The 19134-nt window shown below is 37.2% G+C and overlaps 1 protein-coding gene across 21 annotated transcripts in view; it reads left to right on the top strand.

Annotated features, from left to right (window-relative positions):
* Positions 1 to 19134, top strand: part of ROBO2 (roundabout guidance receptor 2) — a 1381148-nt gene that overhangs the window by 1313253 nt on the left and 48761 nt on the right. For 11 of the 21 annotated variants that reach the window (XM_073617042.1, XM_073617045.1, XM_073617046.1 and 8 more), the window contains one exon: positions 8112 to 8294. In XM_073617042.1, the coding sequence (XP_073473143.1) occupies positions 8112 to 8294 (183 nt within the window). Of the gene's footprint in view, positions 1 to 8111; positions 8295 to 13730; positions 13758 to 14276; positions 14346 to 19134 lie in introns of all 21 variants that reach the window. The other 10 variants (XM_073617032.1, XM_073617035.1, XM_073617026.1 and 7 more) reach the window with 3 other exon arrangements.

Below are 19134 nucleotides of genomic sequence, written 5' to 3'. Positions count from 1 at the left end.
GAAGATGATTAACATTTGAAATACCCCTCATTAATGCCAGGCAAACCGCCTTATGTAACCTTCTGGACTTCCAAACTCCTGTGAATTTTCAAATGACACTCTTAAGTCTTACTCATAACAAGTTGGCTTGATAACATCATTTCCCATGTCTAGAACAATAAACAATCAGCAACCCTCTAAACACATACAAATGTTTCAGTTTCTTAACCCTCTAACAGGAACGAGCTGAGGGGAGCAAGATCATAACCACTGCTAGCCTATAAATTCTCCAACAAGGGCTTACTACAGGCTAGGGATTGGCTACTTTGCACTGTATACTTTGATTATTAAAGCACAACTAGCACATGCAGATATCTTTACATACAGTTCTAGGAATCCTGGATGCCTTAAATGCCAGTGTGCTATAACAACTAAGTTTCAAAACTTCTTATTGAGTGTTGGTTCAATCCCCTCTTTATCTAGCATAGTCTTGTGGCCAGTAAAACTGCTCACCAGGAAAATGGACCAATAGGAATGTGTGGTAGAAGGACGAAGACAGGCCAGAGCTCACCCCTAGTATTAAATGTGTTGTTTTTACTACCCAGAGTATTTACTCAAGGTGCTGAACACTGCATGTATAGTTAAGTGCAGGGATTGGTGAGTGACGGCTTTGTAGTTCAGGAGCCTATTAGGGATCTTCATAGATACTGATAAGTTTAATTTAATTTAATTCCTGTTTGAAAAAACATTTAACAGGAACATTAGGTATTGCTCTGGAGCAACTAATCATATTTTTGGAATCCCTGTTATTTACCAGCACATATTTGAACCTAATTGGTTACAATGAGGCAATGCAACAGTTCTTGATAAAGAAACTTTTAAAAGACATTGTGTGGGGTTTAATAAGGCTACAGTGGTAATAATATAAATTCTGGCATATTGTCACAGCTCAAAAATTGGCTAGCATCACAGTGTGAAAAGAACTTTCAGATTAAAAATTTCCAGTTTCCAGAAGCATTGAATTTGAAATGACACACCACAGCAATCCCCGCTGCCTGATCTAAATGGATTCGTACAGTAGGATCTGCGTACAGAAATAAGTACATTGGACATAAAAGCCTGTCGGCCCTAAGGAGCCATCTTTTCCACATGATTATGCTCAAGATGGCAGCTAATTGTTTCCTTAATGATCTCAGCATCCCTGCCTCTACAATCGTTTTATGACACCTTCTTTTATGTCATTTATACTATGAGTATTGCAAGTAATTATGCACTTCTTCTATGGCATATATGCCTTTTAGATTTTTGTGTTCATTAACTCGGTGGGTTTGTGGAATGGACGGAATAGTACCTTAGGGTCACATTGACTGATGAGTGGTTTATTATTTGCTTTGTTAAAAAATATAATTGGAATCCTTATTAACCCCGTCCATCTTTTATATATGGCAGTATAGCAAATATTGATCTCTAAATACAAACAGACCAAGAAAGAAATCATTACTGGTTTAAGATTATTCATTCATGCATTTATATTGCTAAGACAATATATGTGAGCTGTTCTAATAAAACAGATAATAAGAGTATTGAATTAATGACAAACACATAATTAAGGCAAGAAAGAAGCACTAAACAAACTGTACATTTTAAACTTCTTGTAATTGGTAAAGAAAGCCTGTCATGACAAAACTATGGTGGCTGCTATTGCTGACTTATACTTCTGAAAATTCCAGTTTTCTGTCTGTTATGCCAATCCTCAGGATTTAGTAGTTTGAGGCACTGACCCACAACAAGGGTGCAGATTATTGCAGTGCATTGTATTAGCATCTTAGCAAAGAAAAGTGCATTTTCAGAAAAAGGTCAACAATGGTAAGCCCCATATTTTTCTCTTAACAAGTTTATTCTAAAGTAGGCCTAGGCTGCCAATCCCTTCTTGAAATCATACTTAAAGAAAATGTTGGAGAGTCATCAGTGATACTTTATTTTTTTGAATCCATTAAATTCTTGTGCCTTCAGAAGTCAGGCAAGTGATCAAGGCATTGATCACATGCTCTATGCCTGTACATTGGTCACCTGACTGACCCCGAAGGGAAGAGGAATTCTGAGGATTCAAGGAAAAAGACAAGTGTCTCTGACATCTATTTTTTGATTTGACAGCAAACTGTACTGTACAGGTGCACTTTATAAAAATCATATTACTTTACCATGAAACTCTTGACCCAAAAAATAGTTTCCTTTTTTGAAAGACTTTTCCTGTATAAACTGAAATGTCAAATATGTATTTAACATAACATGTAGTAATTCCCTTTCGTTCTATTTGCAAGCAAGTAGCTGCTCCCTCATAACTATTTTGCATACTAAGTCAAGTATTTTTGGAAGTGTTACCTCAAAATATAAAAACATGTAGAAAGAAAATCTGTAAGTCACTTTTAGTGAGGAAAAAGTGCCTTTTCTGGCACACAGATTGCATGGTTTGGGCACTGGTTCTGGCACATGAGGCCCTAAACTTTGATTATGACAAGTTAAAGTGTAAGTAAATTCCCCTATTGTTTTTAGCCAAGGAAGCTGCCATCTTTGCCTCTGTTTAATCTACAACTGTCATGATGCTGCACATGTGATCAGTTATAACACCAGCCACTGGATGGTTTGACAGTTTGGTTGAGAGCACAACCAAGCCGGAAAAGAAACTGTTTTATGGATGGGCTTACTTCTGCTTTAACTATGAATTTGAAGGGATTATTTGATGTTGGGGTAAAGGTTCGTGTAGGGTTAAGGTCAGAGCTTGGGTTTTAGGCTTTAAGGGCATTGTGTTTAATAGTTAAGTGCTATGGCTTAAACTAGAGGTAAATCTTAGGGTCAGGTTAAGTGTTAATTTGGGGGTTAGACTAAGTTTTAGTTTTCAGGTGAGGGAAAGTCATGTTTGAAGTACAGCCCAAGGGCCAAGGTAAAGAGGATCTTCACCCTAGGTACAAAAAGTAAAAGTCAAAAGCTACACGTACTAAAGTTGCTGACCTTTAGAAAAAGGCAACTTACCTGTCCAGGGATCCAGCACCTGAACCAGTTCTTCACCAGTCTTTGGATCCCAAGCAGTTCCATCTTTAGTGTTGGAAGCTAGCTGTGACTTCTTGCAGCTCTATGGCCGGCTTCCTACTGCACTGCACTTTGTGAAATGTCCCACAGCCTTCTGGGACACATCACAGGTGGACAACTAGGGAATATAAGTGGAAGTGGGTACCTGTTAAAACCAGGTACCTGCTCTCCCAAAGTTCTGCTTTAACTTTAGGGTTGATGAGTCATGGGGCACAGGTTTTTTCTTACTACTGTGTGCTAGGTTGTTGGCACTGAAAACCAGTATAGTTGGTAATCTGGAGAAAAGTAGCGTAGTTGCCCATAACCACCTAACAAGTTTAATTTTTCTTTTACTGAAGAAATAAAACAGTGATTCTGCTTTGCTTGCTGTGGGAAACTGTACTACAGTTCTCCAGATTTCCTTGAAGTAGTTTTTACGCCTTGTTCAACCACCTCAGACTGCTTTCTCTAGGCATTGTGTAGTATATTTTTAGATACCATTGTTGCAATAGGCATGTTTAAAGCCTACAAATTTGGGAATAGCTGTTTTATGTTTTGAAGATGATCTCAATGGAGGTGATATGCTGCCCTCTTGTGGGCCCAAGGTCAGTTTGTAATGGACCTAAAACTGCAATATTCAATACTGGTTACCATGGAGCTGTCATTTCCACTGGGATCTGTTTCCAGTATGGCAGCTTTCATGAAAGACTGCATACATGTGAATGCACAATAATAGACCCCTTCAGCTGTTTCTTCACACATCCCATCATATTACTGTCCCTTTAATGTAAGGAGAGACATTACTCTTTTTAGATCACATATAAATAAACATAAGAATATAACATTATAATATTATATTTTATCATATTATATAATATTATGCATAAAGATTATTCTGTTGCCCTCACCTTAACAGTCCGCTGGTCTATAAATATAATTGATGATTTAAAAAAAATATTTTATAGATAAACAGTAATAGCCAGCTCACCCCCCTACGTTCCGTCCAAGAATTTAAGCTGGGCAAAAGATCTGCATGCTCCCACATACATACAATGTTGATTAAATATATTAATAATGATTAGCACACTGTGGAGTTGATTTACTAAACTGGAGAGTGCAAAACCTGGTGCAGCTCTGCATAGAAACCAATCAGCTTCCAGGTTTTATTGTCAAAGCTTAATTGATCAAGCTAAAATAAGAAGCTGATTGGCTAACATGTAAAGCTGCATCACATTCTGAGTATTCCAGTTTTAGTAAATCAACCCATGTGAAAAAAAACAAACTTCTTTAAAAGAGGGCATGCCAATGTTAAGATAATGCATTCCTACAAATGATGTGTTTTGACCCAAAAAGTTAAAATATGCAATCTATAGGAATGTGGTATCTTGAATCCTATGCTCTCTTTTAAAGACTTGGATTTTATTTGCTCATTGTGTGCTGGTCGCTGTTTTTTAAATATGCATCACTAAACTCTAGTGTGCTGAGTTCCACTTTAAGGTCCACAGTTTTTCATGTTATAAAGAAGGTGGTTTATTCAGGCTTGCAAACTTTCGCAGTAGTAATTGCAAGTGATTGTGATGCGACTAATTAATTTTTACTTCAACAAATGAGTTTTATTCTTCATTAGTCTTCAGTAGGAGGGAGACATTGTATGCCATTATATCTTTGTCTGGAGAAACAATGGAGCGTTACAGGTCATCCCAGAGTCTTGTCCTCCCTCTAATTAGCAGAGCTGACAGCATTGTTACTGGAACACCTGCTTTAAGAGAAATCCTGTGACACACATACCTGTGGCATGTCTTTAATATCTTAGAGGAGCCTTGTGTGAATATTGTGGCCATTACAAAGTCATTAAATTGAAGGTAATAGTTTTGAAAAATGTTCAAGCTCGTTGTAAAATAAAAATAACATATGTATAGACAGAATACCAGTACAATGAAGGCATACAGTATGTCAAGGCAAAAAAAATCCCAACATATTTAGCACATTTCTGAAATACATGTATGTTCACCCATATTTTATCCCTTTAAACACACTGCAGGTACAAAAAAATAACTGCTGATGTGCCAGAAATGTAGTATGCAGGGGCAGACTGATAACTCATGGGGCCCCCAGGCAATAGGAGATTATGGGGCCCCCAGGCAATCAGAGATGGGGCCACACAGTATACACAAACACACAGTATACAATCACACAGTATACACATACATGTACACACAGTATACACAGACAGATGTAAGAAAAACACAGATTTATACATACTGTCCCTGGTTTTACTGAGGCTGGCAACCCTGATGGGGCCCCCTAGTAGCCCAGGACCCTCGGGCAGTGCCCGAGTGGCTTAATGGTCAGTCCGCCCCTGGTAGTGTGCCTCTACTCTTCTCTTTACAAAACATCTCCGAATTCCTAAGCATATGGTGTCAGCCCTGTCTACTGCATTTCTGGTAGATTTAAATGAAAACAGGCCTCTTCTCATCTTGTCCTCCCTTCTCATCTTCATAACCCCTTACGGCAGTGAGCACAGAAAGTTGTCAGCTCACAAAATTGCTGGCAAAATCAACATATAACGTATAACAAAACACTTGAAATTATATATTTAGCAGACCAAAAGGGAGCAAATAAGAGATGTTCTTGTTAAGGTTTACATACACTTTAAGAGAAACGTCTATAGTGGAAAGTATCTTCATGGACTAATACATGTACCAGAAAGAACCCTAAAGACAAAGTGGTATATTTATAAAACAATGAATGCGATGTTCACCAAGCATTAATGGAAAGGGAATCCGTTAATTATCATTTTTTAATTCACCAGCACTAGTTTATTTTAAATATGCCCCAGTGACGAAAATGTACTTCCGTTTTGGGCTGCACTAAGCCCTACGAGAGGTGGGAGGGGTTCAGGTGTGCTGAAAAAGGCTCTGCCCTGCAAGCATGAAATGGCCATACCAAGTCATTAAAGTGTTACTAAACCCACTAGCCTGCATTCACTATATCTGGTCTCCCATGGTACACAGAATATGGAAATGCAATTTTTTTAGCACATATAAACTGCTAAATACCTTTTCTTATCAGCAGTATATAGCAGTCTAATGATTTCTATCAGTTCCTGGTGAAGCTTGTAGGAGGAGTTTTTATACTACACTGAGCTGTCCTATGAGGCGGCAGGGCTTCCGACCCTCTGTCTGGACATGTCTGGACAGTGCCACTTGGCCTTGTGTTGATCACATGCACTCTCCCAAGAAAAAAAAAAACCTCTCTGGCAATACATACCAAATTGAGCATGTGCAGCCTGACTTCAAAGGCTCTGTCATTGCAGGGAGGGGAGGATCTGTGCATACAGGATCAAGCAGCATTTTAACACAATGTGCATATTTAACCCCTTAGGTGCCACAGTGAGTATAGCAAGCATGCTTTACTGCATATGCAGACTGATTTTACTGTTGTGGGTTTAGTAACACTTTAATACAATAAGTTTTATTGCCTTGTGTGCAACTGGCTTCATGTGTGAGTTTTCATTTCCCATGAATGGTAAAAACAAAATGAATGGAGCACATGGAATTACTTTGTTTCTATACTCTTGGATTCTACTTACTTTGATCTTGGACAGGTTTACTGCTTGTTATAGACATGTGCAATGTGTTTCATTCCAAATTCATTTTTTTAAGAATTTCGACAAATTTGTTAATTCGGAAACATCAGAGTTAACGAAAACCCGTTTAACTAATTCTGAATATTCATTAATTCGAAATTCGAAAATCCAAAAACCTGAAAATTTGAAAATCTGAAATAATAACTAACTATTAAATTATAGGTATTGGAATTTCCTTTCAAATTTGGCTGTTAGTGAATGCAGCGAATACGAATTTATCCAAAGTTACAAATTATCCGAAATAACGAATGCCATATCTAAATGAATGGAACGTAACAAATTAATAATAATAACTAACAATAATAATAATGATAAAAACTTTTTATCATTATTATTTATTATTAATTTGTTCCGTTCCATTTGTTTAGATGCAATGTTCGTTATTTCGGATAATTCAAAACTTTGGATAAATTTGTATTCATTACGTTCACTAACAGCCAAATTTGAAAGGAAATTCCAATACCTAGAATTTATTAGTTAGTTATTATTTAGATTTTTTTGATTTTTGTTCTTTTGAATTTTCGGATTTTAGAATTTACGAATTTTCAAATTTACGAATTTACAAATTTTCGAATATTTGAATTTATGAATTTACAAATTACGAATTTCAATCATAACGAATGACCCAAAAAACGGAAAAAGAAAAACGAATGAGACGAAAACAAACACATTTTTCGGCAGTGCGCATGTCTACTGCTTTTTTCTTGGGAAGACCTCTCATCTCTAAAAGCTCATGATCATGGCAATCTCAAAAAAGCCAGAAACCTCAGCTTTATTTTATGTTGCCAGTTCCCTTCCATCAAGCCCGCCACTTCTTTCCCTTGCTGTGGCATTTGTTTTCGTAGCTTGTTATCCTTTAGATGACCATTGATTACAATCTTAGCTTTACATATTTCAGATCTTACAGATCTAGACATGCTGACCTTCTTGCTTGCAGTCGAGAGAATCTTGTTGTACTGCCATTTTGTTACACTTACTAATGCTCTGGTGGCAAATGTTTTAGGCACATCTACATATGGAATTCTATTCCAGACTTGGTTTTGTCTTATATTTTGAAAATGAAAATATACTGTATACCATTTGAACATAAAAAAAATGAATGAATGAATGAAAAGATGAATGGATATTATTACAGTCATTGTCATAATACAAGGTTTTCCATTCTGCATCATTGTTTTTCCAGTGGATAAAACTTGAGTACGCAGCTGTCCCCCAATGCACACAGCAATTTTTAGCATTCTCGGTCCTGACCTACCTGTATTTCATTTGGCCAGTATGGTGGTTTTCTGTTGTTTAAGATTGGCAGCCTCATTAATGCTATCAGTTCCTTATTTCCTGATACATTAAAGCTGAAAAAGCATTATTTTGCTCCGTTATGTTTTGCTCTATTAGTAACTATTTTACAATGATATCACAGGAAACCGTAATGAAGTTGTCATCACAGAAAACAACAACAGCATCACAGAGCAGATCACAGATGTTGTAAAGCAACCTGCCTTCATAGCGGGAATCGGTGGTGCCTGCTGGGTAATTCTCATGGGATTCAGCATATGGCTCTACTGGCGCAGAAAGAAAAGAAAGGGACTCAGCAATTACGCCGGTAAGACATGCAACCGGAATTATCTTGCACTATAAAACCCTAAATTGCTATTCAAAGTTATCATAGACAGTTGTGTAAGCATATTGCTGAATGCAGAATAATATCTCAACATTGTGTATTATTGAGTCAATACCAGGGAATTCCACATACAAAATAATGCAGCAGAGCTCAGACTGACTTTCTATATGATTTTAAATGTTTATAGCAGAGTTAAACGTGTTCAACTACTGATATTGTGTATTATATGTTAAATTTAAATTAGCTCATGTGATTTGGAAATCTAATCAATTCGCTCATGCATGTTGCCATATTGTTGGCAAAGTGTGTTCCATATGCCTAGCCACTGGCTATAATGGTGAGAAATCTTTGCAAAAATGAAAGAAACACTTATTACAAAACATCACAAAACAGACAAAACATCATGGAAACAGTACAGTAACCCACGGGTACTTATCCACATTTAACTTTCATTGTTCTTACAGCTCAGGACAGAGGAAAGAGGAAATCGAATTGGATACCACATGCTTGTGCATTATGCACATCATAGCTGCTTTTTGCATTGGCATGTTGATGTCTATCTATTTACATATGTGGCAAGCCCATGTAGATTGGTGCACGGTACATTGAGTACTATAATACCTCCTTTTGACCTATGTCAGAAGTAGATAATGTTGTATACCCATAACACTTCTGCAGGTACAGACCCAAAGACATCTCTGAGCATGCCAAGGTGTGTTCATTTGGAATCTTGGATTATATGTACTGTACACAGGAAAGACAGAGATGTCTTTCTCTGCTGGAAAAATTTGCTGGGCGTCAACCTTTTAGGTTTGATACCTGTGTATGTGGAGGTTAAAAGTCAATGTAGGCTGTCTTATATCTATTTTCTTTCATGTTTTGAAAAATAGTAAGACAATATTATTTATTATTCTATAATCTTTTGCTTTTCTGTGACCAATTTCTAAGAGCCCTTGCACACTGGGGCGGTTTTCAGGCACTATTGCGCTAATAATAGCACCTGCAAACCGCCCCGAAAGTGCCGCTACTTTCATTCCAGTGTGCAAGCCCCAAGGGCTTGCACACTGGAGCGATGCGCTGGCAGGACGGTAAAAAAAGTCCTGCTAGCAGCATCTTCGGAGCGGTGAAGGAGCGGTGTGTATACCGCTCTTTCACCGCTCCTGCCCATTGAAATCAATGGGACGGCGCGGCTATACCGCCGGCAAAGCGCCTCTGCAGAGGCGCTTTGCGGTGGTATTTAACCCTTTCTCGGCCGCTAGTGGGGGGTAAAACCGCCCCGCTAGCGGCCGCATACCGACGGTAAAACGCCGCTAATAATAGCGGCGTTTTACCGCCGATGCCGCCCCCCACCCCCCGCCCCAGTGTGCAAGGGCTCTTAAATAAAAGATGTTGGGGAGTTGCCCTAGCATGCAGTAAACTTCAGGGACGTGCAGTCAGGGGGGAGGCAAGTGAGGCAGAGCGTCACCTGCTATGAACATAAAAAAAAAAAATCAATCTTCAAAGGTCCCAAATTTGGGGGGTATTTAGCTGAAATCCTACACCATCACTGGTCAAAATGTTGGGCTCCTGCCACCTATAGTTCCAGAGATACGAGGCTTCATGTGCGGCCTGTCAGAAGCTATATACAGAGTGGCCAGTTTAAGTACCAGCTGGCACACTTTGTTTGCAGCAGACTGAGAGGCTGAGCTCACAGTGCCTCTCACTTCTTGTCAAAAGCACTGAGCTTAATGGACAACTTGGAGCATTGGACCAATGATAAAGCACCATTGGAACAAGCTGTCCAATAAAAATGCTGCAGTGGAGGCTGTCCTCTCACTGTAGTGTCATAGAATGGGGCATGTGTCTAAAAGACAAATGTTCCCTTCCAGCCCAGACCTCTTAACTAGAAGGAAAAAGTATGGGTTAAGGGTATAAGATTTACCCACAATCCCATGTTTTTCTCAGTTAACACAGTTAAGAGGGAGAATGAGAATCTGCTGCCTGCTGAAAAGGTACTGTTTTAATCAAGCTAAATCATATATTATTATGCTATATGTTATAACATAATAATTTATTATTTATTTATTTACTGTTAAATTACTGGTTTGAAGTTATAACTTCAAACTTCAGTAATTTGTCCGTTAAGCCACCTGCTTGAGTACAGTTTTTGAAAATATAGTAAATTACCTTAAAAACAATATATAATAATTATTTGTATATTACTTACTTATGGTAATTAACCCCTTGCCACCCAGGCCTATTTTGACACTTCTCTCCTACATGTAAAAATCATCATTTTTTTGCTAGAAAATAACTCAGAACCCCCAAACATTATTTATATATATTTTTGTCGCAGACACCCTAGGGATTAAAATGATGGTCATTGCAACTTTTTATGTTACATGGTATTTGCGCAGCAATTTTTCAAACATGTTTTTTTATGGAAAAAAACTGTTTCATGAACATATAAAAAAAAAAAATACTAAAGTTAGCTCGATTTTTTTGTATACTATGGAAGATGATGTCACGCTGAGTAAATAGATACCTAACATGTCATGGTTTAAAATTGTGCACACTCATGTAATGGCGTCAAACTTCGATACTTAACAATCTCCATAGGCAACACTTTAAAAAATGTTACAGGTTACATGTTTAGAGTTACAGAGGAGGTCTAGTGCTAGAATTGTTGCTCTCGCTCTAACGTTCACGGCATATGAGCCACTGACCTCACTGCACGTCCCTGGTCAACTTACAGCTTTGATTGTTCAACCACAGGCTAGATAATACAATACAACCAGTAAACTACTAACACTTTCCATTAATATAACTGCTTCCTGCAGTATAATAAACACAAATTCAAGAGTCTCATCATTATCATGCCTCTACCAATGGAAAAAACAAGATTTATTGAGTCTGGGTCAGATTTGAGCCCCTGTAGCACCCCTTTTAAGCCAATGGCATAGCCCACTGTAAGAATTTCTCAGTTCATTGAAAAAACGAATTCTTAACTAAAGCTTAGTGTTTCAAAGTAGGGCTTTTACATTTTGACCTCTGTTTCACTTTAAGAAGCATATACAGTCCAAAACAATTCATGCGGTCCTCAGCTGCTCTAGCTATATATGTTTCATGGTATTTCAAGACCTAGGAAGCTGATAGATCTTTGCAGTGCAAAAGATCAAATGGATAAGATGTTAGATCAAACCAATCGTACTTCAAAGGCTGATCCAACTTCTTATATTGTGGCTCCATTTCTCTGGAGACGGGAGTCATGTCAGATGTTTGAACTCACCAGTCGGTGAATATTAATGTATGGAATTATGGAGATCCTGAGAAACAAAGCCAGAGCAGATAGAAGAAAATATGGAAAAGAGGGTCAGAGGAGTGTTGTTACAATTTGTTAGTGGAATGAAGAATTAGTGGAAATGTGAGAATCATGAGATTTGACAACCTTTTTCATTTCTTACAAAGATCTCATTTTAGCTGCTTATTGGAATATGGTGACTACATAGAAAAAATAGATAGATAGATAAATTATGTGTACTGTACAATCACCAAAACTAAAAGAAAAAAATAATAAATAAAAAATAAATAATAGAGATAGATGATAGATAGATAGATAGATAGATAGATAGATAGATAGATAGATAGATAGATAGATAGATAGATAGATAGATAGATAGATAGATAGATAGATAGATAGATAGATAGATAGATCGATCTCTAGTGGTGTTGTAATACAGAGGAACAATAACAAGCATAGAAAATGCTGTCAGGCTTTCCAGTACAAGGAATCAATATAACATGGGGAACACCTTTCAGGGTGCACAGAAGATTAAAAGAGTTTACAGGTATTGAGTGGCCATTACGATTCCTTGTGAATGGATTTTTTGTTCTTTGAAGGTGAAGTTTCTTTTCTATTTACCTTTTAGTAAATTTGATCTCAGTGACATGAATAGAGGGCAAACTCTCACTATAATTTGGCAGGATGCAACATCCAATTTTAAAATGATGATTCCAGTGTTGCCCTTATATTCTATAAATGGCAAAATATTATGCAATAATCTCAGCTATATTTTACCTATTAACAGCAAATAGACAAATCTCAGTAGCTGGTAACCAACCTCTCAATATTGCATCTTCACTTAACTTTTATTATCTAATCTTAGTGGCTTCTTCACTACAGGAAGAACAGGCACCTTATGGTCTTCTCTTTGATCCTTGTAAAGTCACTTGGATCCTAGACATGAGCTGAACATTGGGCCTCAATTTCTCTTTGTACTGTACCCTGCTCCTCTCAGTGCTAATAACCCCCTTCCTTTACTGTCATCCAACTGTCAAATTCCAGAGCCCCAGTGAGCAGTAAAAACTGAGCTATTTGACAGCTGAATTGCCAACAATTATATTGATTATACAGTTTAGAGTATGCTTGCCAGGACTCCCTATACAACATTAGGGCAAAACCAATAAAAACAAGAAAATCCTAAAATCTCACTTATAATACCAGGTCCCAATATCATTTAAGTAAATACATGTTGCAGCGGTAAATTTTAGTACAAAAAATGGTCACTGGGAAATCAAAACGGTCCATAGTAGGATATGACATTGGCAAAGATACTATATACGTTAAAGATATTTAGCAATCTAATACAACAAGCAGTGCACCAAAGTACACACACAAAGCAATATACTAAGTAATGAAGAAGGATAATTAAATAAAAATAGAATACATGGATCGATTTAAAAACAAATGCAGAGATTCACAAGCACCATGAGATATCTACACAGTTCTGTTGTTACCTTACTTTTTAGACCAAATCAGGTCTAACTTAATTTCCTTAATAGTCTCCTTTTCAAAGTAAGTTCCTAGAAGTTTCCTGAAATTATTTGGAAAATTTGATGTTTAAAAAGTACTATTTCTCAGTTTTCTCCATTTCTGTTCATAACTTACACAGTTATATCATGGTCATATGCTTACAATTACAGATACAGTATACAAATTATTTTATTGCGCTGATTATATGGAACACATTTTAGCACATTATCTTCACAAAGCACAATGTGATTATTAAATAATATTATTGAGTGCTATAAAATGAATACCAATCAAACTAATGTTTACATTAATTTCCTGCTGTATCACTGGCATTCAGGTTACTGTGGGCTAAAGCACATAAGCACATTCCATGAGATTGTTCCATGAACGCAAAAACAAAATGTTGTGAGCAAATAAGGGTTTTCAGCTCATCTTTTCATTGGCTGGATATTTCCAATGTGTCACTTGTTCTCAATATCCATTGGCTGCTGAATGGCTACTGCTTCAAAACAAGTCATTTTCCATCTCAAGAAACAGTTCATTCACCATTCTAATCTCCAAAATGTCATTTTACTGTCCTAAATCTTCATTAGTAACTTAAGCTGTCTTACTTTCTTGTTTTGCAGTTCAGTCCTTCACCTTTACCCCTGCAGGTACTGTCCATTAGTCTGTGTTACTTCTTCACCACCATATCATTGAAAGCATTAGCTCTCAGAATTAAATATAATTAAGTCACATCAACATAATTGATACCTCTCATTTTCAATTTAGAATCCGGCCGCTAATTATTGCTTTAGCTGCCTTTAAATAGTCTTAGATTGTCTTATCTGTAATAGTCTGTCTCTTCCAGAAATGCCTCCGGCTTGCTCATTATAATCTTTCTTTACATAAGTTCTCACTCATCATCCTTCAAGAAAAATAGTTTCCAATGGGTTATATTTATTTCTGAGAGATGAATATATCATTCGGCCTGCTTAAATGATGAGTACAACTCAGCACGCAGGGAAATATTTATTCCAAGAAGACTATATAGCTTAAAGCCATTACTTCACCAATTATGCTCTAGATACATCCTTTGCGCCATTTACACTGCAACATAGATTATTCCAAAATAACTTTTTCTTATACAAAATGGGCAAAATGTCCTTTTTCTCTACATCCTCTGCTCCCAGATTCCCCAGATACAGGCATGCACCACAAAGTTGCACTTGGCACAAAGAAGGGGAGCTGGCACAAAGCAGGTATACTCATTTGATATAATGAACAAAAACCTTATACATTTAAAGGCGTCGGATTTAAAGAAACTATAACCCACTCATGACTATTTTATATCATTGTAAAACTAAACCCAGGTTTCAAAAATAGTTATTTCAATATATGTAGTGTGCCTTCCAAGGGTCCCGAATCACGCCCCGGCTCTACTGTAAGCACTGGTGTCCTCAGAAACAGAGGATTCTAGGATCCTTCAATGCATCCTTCCTAGTTACTTGCTGAAATCTTTGGCAAAATCAAGCAAATCAGGGGTGCATGAAAATACTTTTAGTCCATAGTGCTTCTCAGTTTCACTAAATAGATCCATTGTCAGATTTGAGGAAGGCTTTTCTACTCTGAGCCAGGGAGGCAGAATACAACTTTGCCCTGTGAAATAGCAAAACTGAGTAGTCATGCAGATGAGAAAGTCACCATGAGACCCTTTGCTTCATGGTCATGGGCTCTCCTGGTGACCAGAAGGATGGGCTGTGAAGAACCCTTTGAAGGTCCACTACTTTTTTATTTTATTTATTTATGTATTTATTTATTTAGTATTTTTAAACAGGGGTCTTTTTAAAACTATTTCTTTTAAGACGGAGGTATTTAATAATCACCACCTTTCAAGATGAAATAAACGTATTTATAATTTAAAGATTTGTTGGTCAAAGTAATTTGTTTATGTTCCTGTAGCTAAATGTGCTAAATCTAGAACCAGTGGATTATAAAACATATACAGTCTAACATCTATAGGTTTATATGCAGCCAGCATACAGCTGATATAGTGGGAGATATAGTTCATGGTTTCTACCATGTCATGGAGAGGACCTGTACTAGAGAACGACACATCTTTATTAAGTGAAAACCTTAATTTCTAGGTTTATAAACAAAAAACAAAAAAAAAGAGATTGAAAGGTTTATATATATATAAAAAAGAAGATTGAAAGATGATATATGAATACCTTACGCATTAGGGAGCCCTTTTTGACAATTTTGGTTCTTTTTGGACCATCTCCCTATAACCTTAACACCATAATTATAATATAGAAATTAACAATTTTGGGAAGGCTATTTAAGACTTCACTTACAATGTTAAAAATGTGAGAGAAACGTAAAAGATTGCAGTTTGAATGAAAGCTAAACTTTGACTGGTCAACAAATCCTTAGCCTTATGATTGAAACTTTCTGAAGCAAAAATTGTCTGCAGTGAACCGAGCTCGCATTCTTTGTGATATGTTCCTAGCAGATTATAGGGAAAAGATAACTGGTTGCTAGGGGAATCATGGACACTTTTAAAGACTGTTTCAAACACTCTCAGTCCATTAGGGCTCTTTGCATCTAAGGTATGGTACCCATACATGAGCCAATCACATTTAGCACTCTGTATTTCATACTATGCTAATTGCTGATTGATATGGCTTAGTTGTTGTAGCATTTTATTAAGGAAGAACACACAGAGGCTGATGGGAAAATTATTTTTATGAATGCCCTTATTCAGTTTGAATTACTTTGCCTAACAAATATATAAGCTAAAAAATGTAATATTGTAATATTAGAGTCAATGACGCTGTGCAGTCAAGAATGCCCTTTGTGATCAGAAGCAACAAATTGTGCTGTAGTCCATTAACTGAGCCCAGAAGCATAGAGAAGAATATGAATACCTAGGATAGCAGAGCTTTATGATAACAGGAAGGCACTGTCAAGCAAGAATGCATATTTTAATTGCAATGAATCCTGACAGGCCTACCCCGTATTGATTAAATACTGACTGGTTACAATGTTTTGCTAGCAGTGCTCATTCAGTCAGCAACTATCTGGATTTCATTATTACATTTTTTAATCTTCTTTTTAAGGTTTATTACAAGAATGTCTTGCATTTTAATTTAAAAAAAAAAAAAAAACTATCTGCATTCCGCTTAGATTAGCTGTATTGCTGACATGATAATATCAGCTGAAAGGCAAAGCCTGGTTTGTTCTTCACATTCCACATAAACTTCTAGGCCTCTTCCTTTGTTTTTTATTAATGCACCTGCATGGAACTCTTGTACTGTAAACCCTAAATTGTCTCTACCTTTGTGGCACATGTGTTGTGTGGATATCCTCACTGTATTGTATGTAATACCTTTATGTATTCACAATTCTGGAACTTTGCATGCACCTGTCACTTCATATGGGTCAGGTAGCCATTTTGTGTTTTGCCACAACTATTTTACTAGCTTGGAATTCAAAATGGCTGCTTCCACAGCAAAACAATAATGACAGTTGCCCTTATACTTTGTAGTCAGCAATTTTGTGGGTTAAAAAAATCAATGTAATAATTACTCTTGACTTCAGTGCAACTTGAGCTAGTTCCTAAAATGAATTGATAGTCTTAGAGGTAATTTACTAAAGGCAAATATACTGTGCACTGTAAGTGCAGTTGCTCTACATCTAAAGAGGAAGCTCTAAAATGAGGGGAAATTATGCTGATTTCTATCATCCAATCATGTGCAAGCAAAAATGCTGTTTTTTATTTTCCCTGCATGTGATTGAGTATTCTTTGCAAAGTGAAGCTTTGCCCCATTTACTAAGCTCTGGAACAAGTGCAGTATATTTTCCTTTAGTAAATCAATCCCTTAGTTTTCTGAGTCCTGGCCCACAAAATGTCTGACTGCATTGTCCATATGGGATAACTGCACTTATCCATTTGTACATTGTAATGTCCTATTAAACAATGTCTGGCTTATTCAGTAAGAATGTGTGAAGAACAATATTGTTGAAGACGTCCATACTGTAGATATCAGTCAGATGTCAGATTGCTGTATTAGTGGTTGATTTCTGATTGGTAGCTATGGTTTACTCCACTTTGCACATCTCCATGCATTTTTCACTTTCTTATTGAATCTGCTTGTGCCACTTGCCTTGAAGCATAGCCAGTCAGCAATCTTGTATTCCATTTGCACACTTTGCTTTTTCAAGGTAAAGCCCAGATATATTGTTAAATCCTAAATTTCAGAATGTCCATACTTTTACTTTATGTATTGTACAATATTTTCAGACATCTACTAATGCATATATAATTTTCTGACATATGTTATACATGGACTGATTTTGTGCATGCAATATCTCAGCTGTACATTAACATGTAATACTTAAATTATTGTTATATTTTTAAAACATTATCCCAGGGGCTACCTAGAGTTACCATTATCTGATTTCCCAAACAAGTATATGAATAACTGAAGAGGCCCTCTCAGTGCCAAGCTTTATTAGCCTAATTGAGAGGGAACTAAAGGGAATGTGCTTCTTTTGACCCCTTGCCAGGTCTCCAAGGTAGCCTATCTATAAGACCTGCACCAAGACCAATATGTCTACTGTCTACTTTTTTATATGCTGTAAGACACAATGCAATGAAGTTGCATTACCTGTATTACTGTACTATACCAGCTCACATTTACACAGTATATATTATCACATAGGCATGCTACAGCCTTCTTTCAAATTTTTTCTAGCACCGTGTCTCCTAAAATAAGATAATGATCTTGTTTCTTGAATTAGCTTATAGTTTTACACCTTAGTACTGCAAACTTTAAACAAGCATTGGCAGCGATCTCATTTATTTCCATTAACATGGATTGTAGACCTATTTGTCCATGTTTCACATTGAAGTATTTCTTTTGCATGATATAAAGAGTCAAGAGGGGAGATGTGCAAATATTAATGGCCACCTCTTTGTACATACTGTACGTGATGTGATGTAATGAAATGCAATGTGAAATAACTGAAGACTGTAATGAATATTAGTAAATCTTACAATCTGCACAAAAGAACACCTGCATTTTCCATTAAGCACCACAGAATAAACACAATGTATGAGGATTCCCTGAGAATAATTATTACCAGGCCTGCACAAGGCAGAACATTATAATTAGGCATGTAGCACTGTTAGTTCACCTTTTTCACATCTCTTCCAGTAACATATTTACTGTACATTGTTCATTTCTACAGTTATAGTCAATGATCTTTATTCCCTTCTCCAAACCTTTTCACTATGCAATGCTCTTGTGGTCCCTACTAGGGATGGGCGAACGAGCATAAGTTTGGGCCGAAACTTGGTTGTTCGGATGTTCGGCAAACAACGAACATTATGCGGTGTTCGCGGCAAATTTGAAAGCCGCAGAACCCCGTTAAAGACCCTTCAGATCTGGTATGGATTTTAAGGGGAACCCTGCTCCAAAATTTTTTTAAAAATGGCATGGGGCCCCTCCAACATCCATACCAGACCCTTATCTGAGCACGCAACCTGGCAGGCCGCAGGAAAAGAGGGGAAACGAGAGAGCGCCCCCCTCCTGAACCATACCAGGCCACATGCCCGCAGAATGGGGGGATGTTTGGAGTCACCCCCAAAGCACCTTGTCCCCCTGTTGATGCCCGGTGGTTTTGGGGGTCTGTGGGTGAGGGGCTTATCGGAATCTGGAAGCCCCCTTTAACAAGGGGACCCCCAGATCCCAGCCTCCCCCCATGTGAATTGTGAATGGGTACATTGTACCCCTACCATTTCACAAAAAAAGTGTCAAAAATGGTAAAAAAAGACAAGAGACAGCTTGGGACAAGTCCTTTATTAAAAAATAAAAAATAAAAATGTCCCACGATGTAGATTCATCTCACGCCACCCGACGAGCTGAAAAAAGAAAAAAAAGCGCAACAGCTCCGCCTCCATGGGAGGCTACCGCTGAGTGACGCTTCTTCTTAGTGACAGCTGTTATATAACTGAGGGCGGTGCAACTCGGTAAAGTAAACGGG

This window comes from Aquarana catesbeiana, linkage group LG02 (genome assembly GCF_042186555.1).
Source record: "Aquarana catesbeiana isolate 2022-GZ linkage group LG02, ASM4218655v1, whole genome shotgun sequence".
Lineage (NCBI taxonomy): Eukaryota > Metazoa > Chordata > Amphibia > Anura > Ranidae > Aquarana > Aquarana catesbeiana.
The sequence above is the reverse complement of the archived record's forward strand: the minus strand, read 5'-3'. Positions and strand labels throughout refer to the sequence as shown.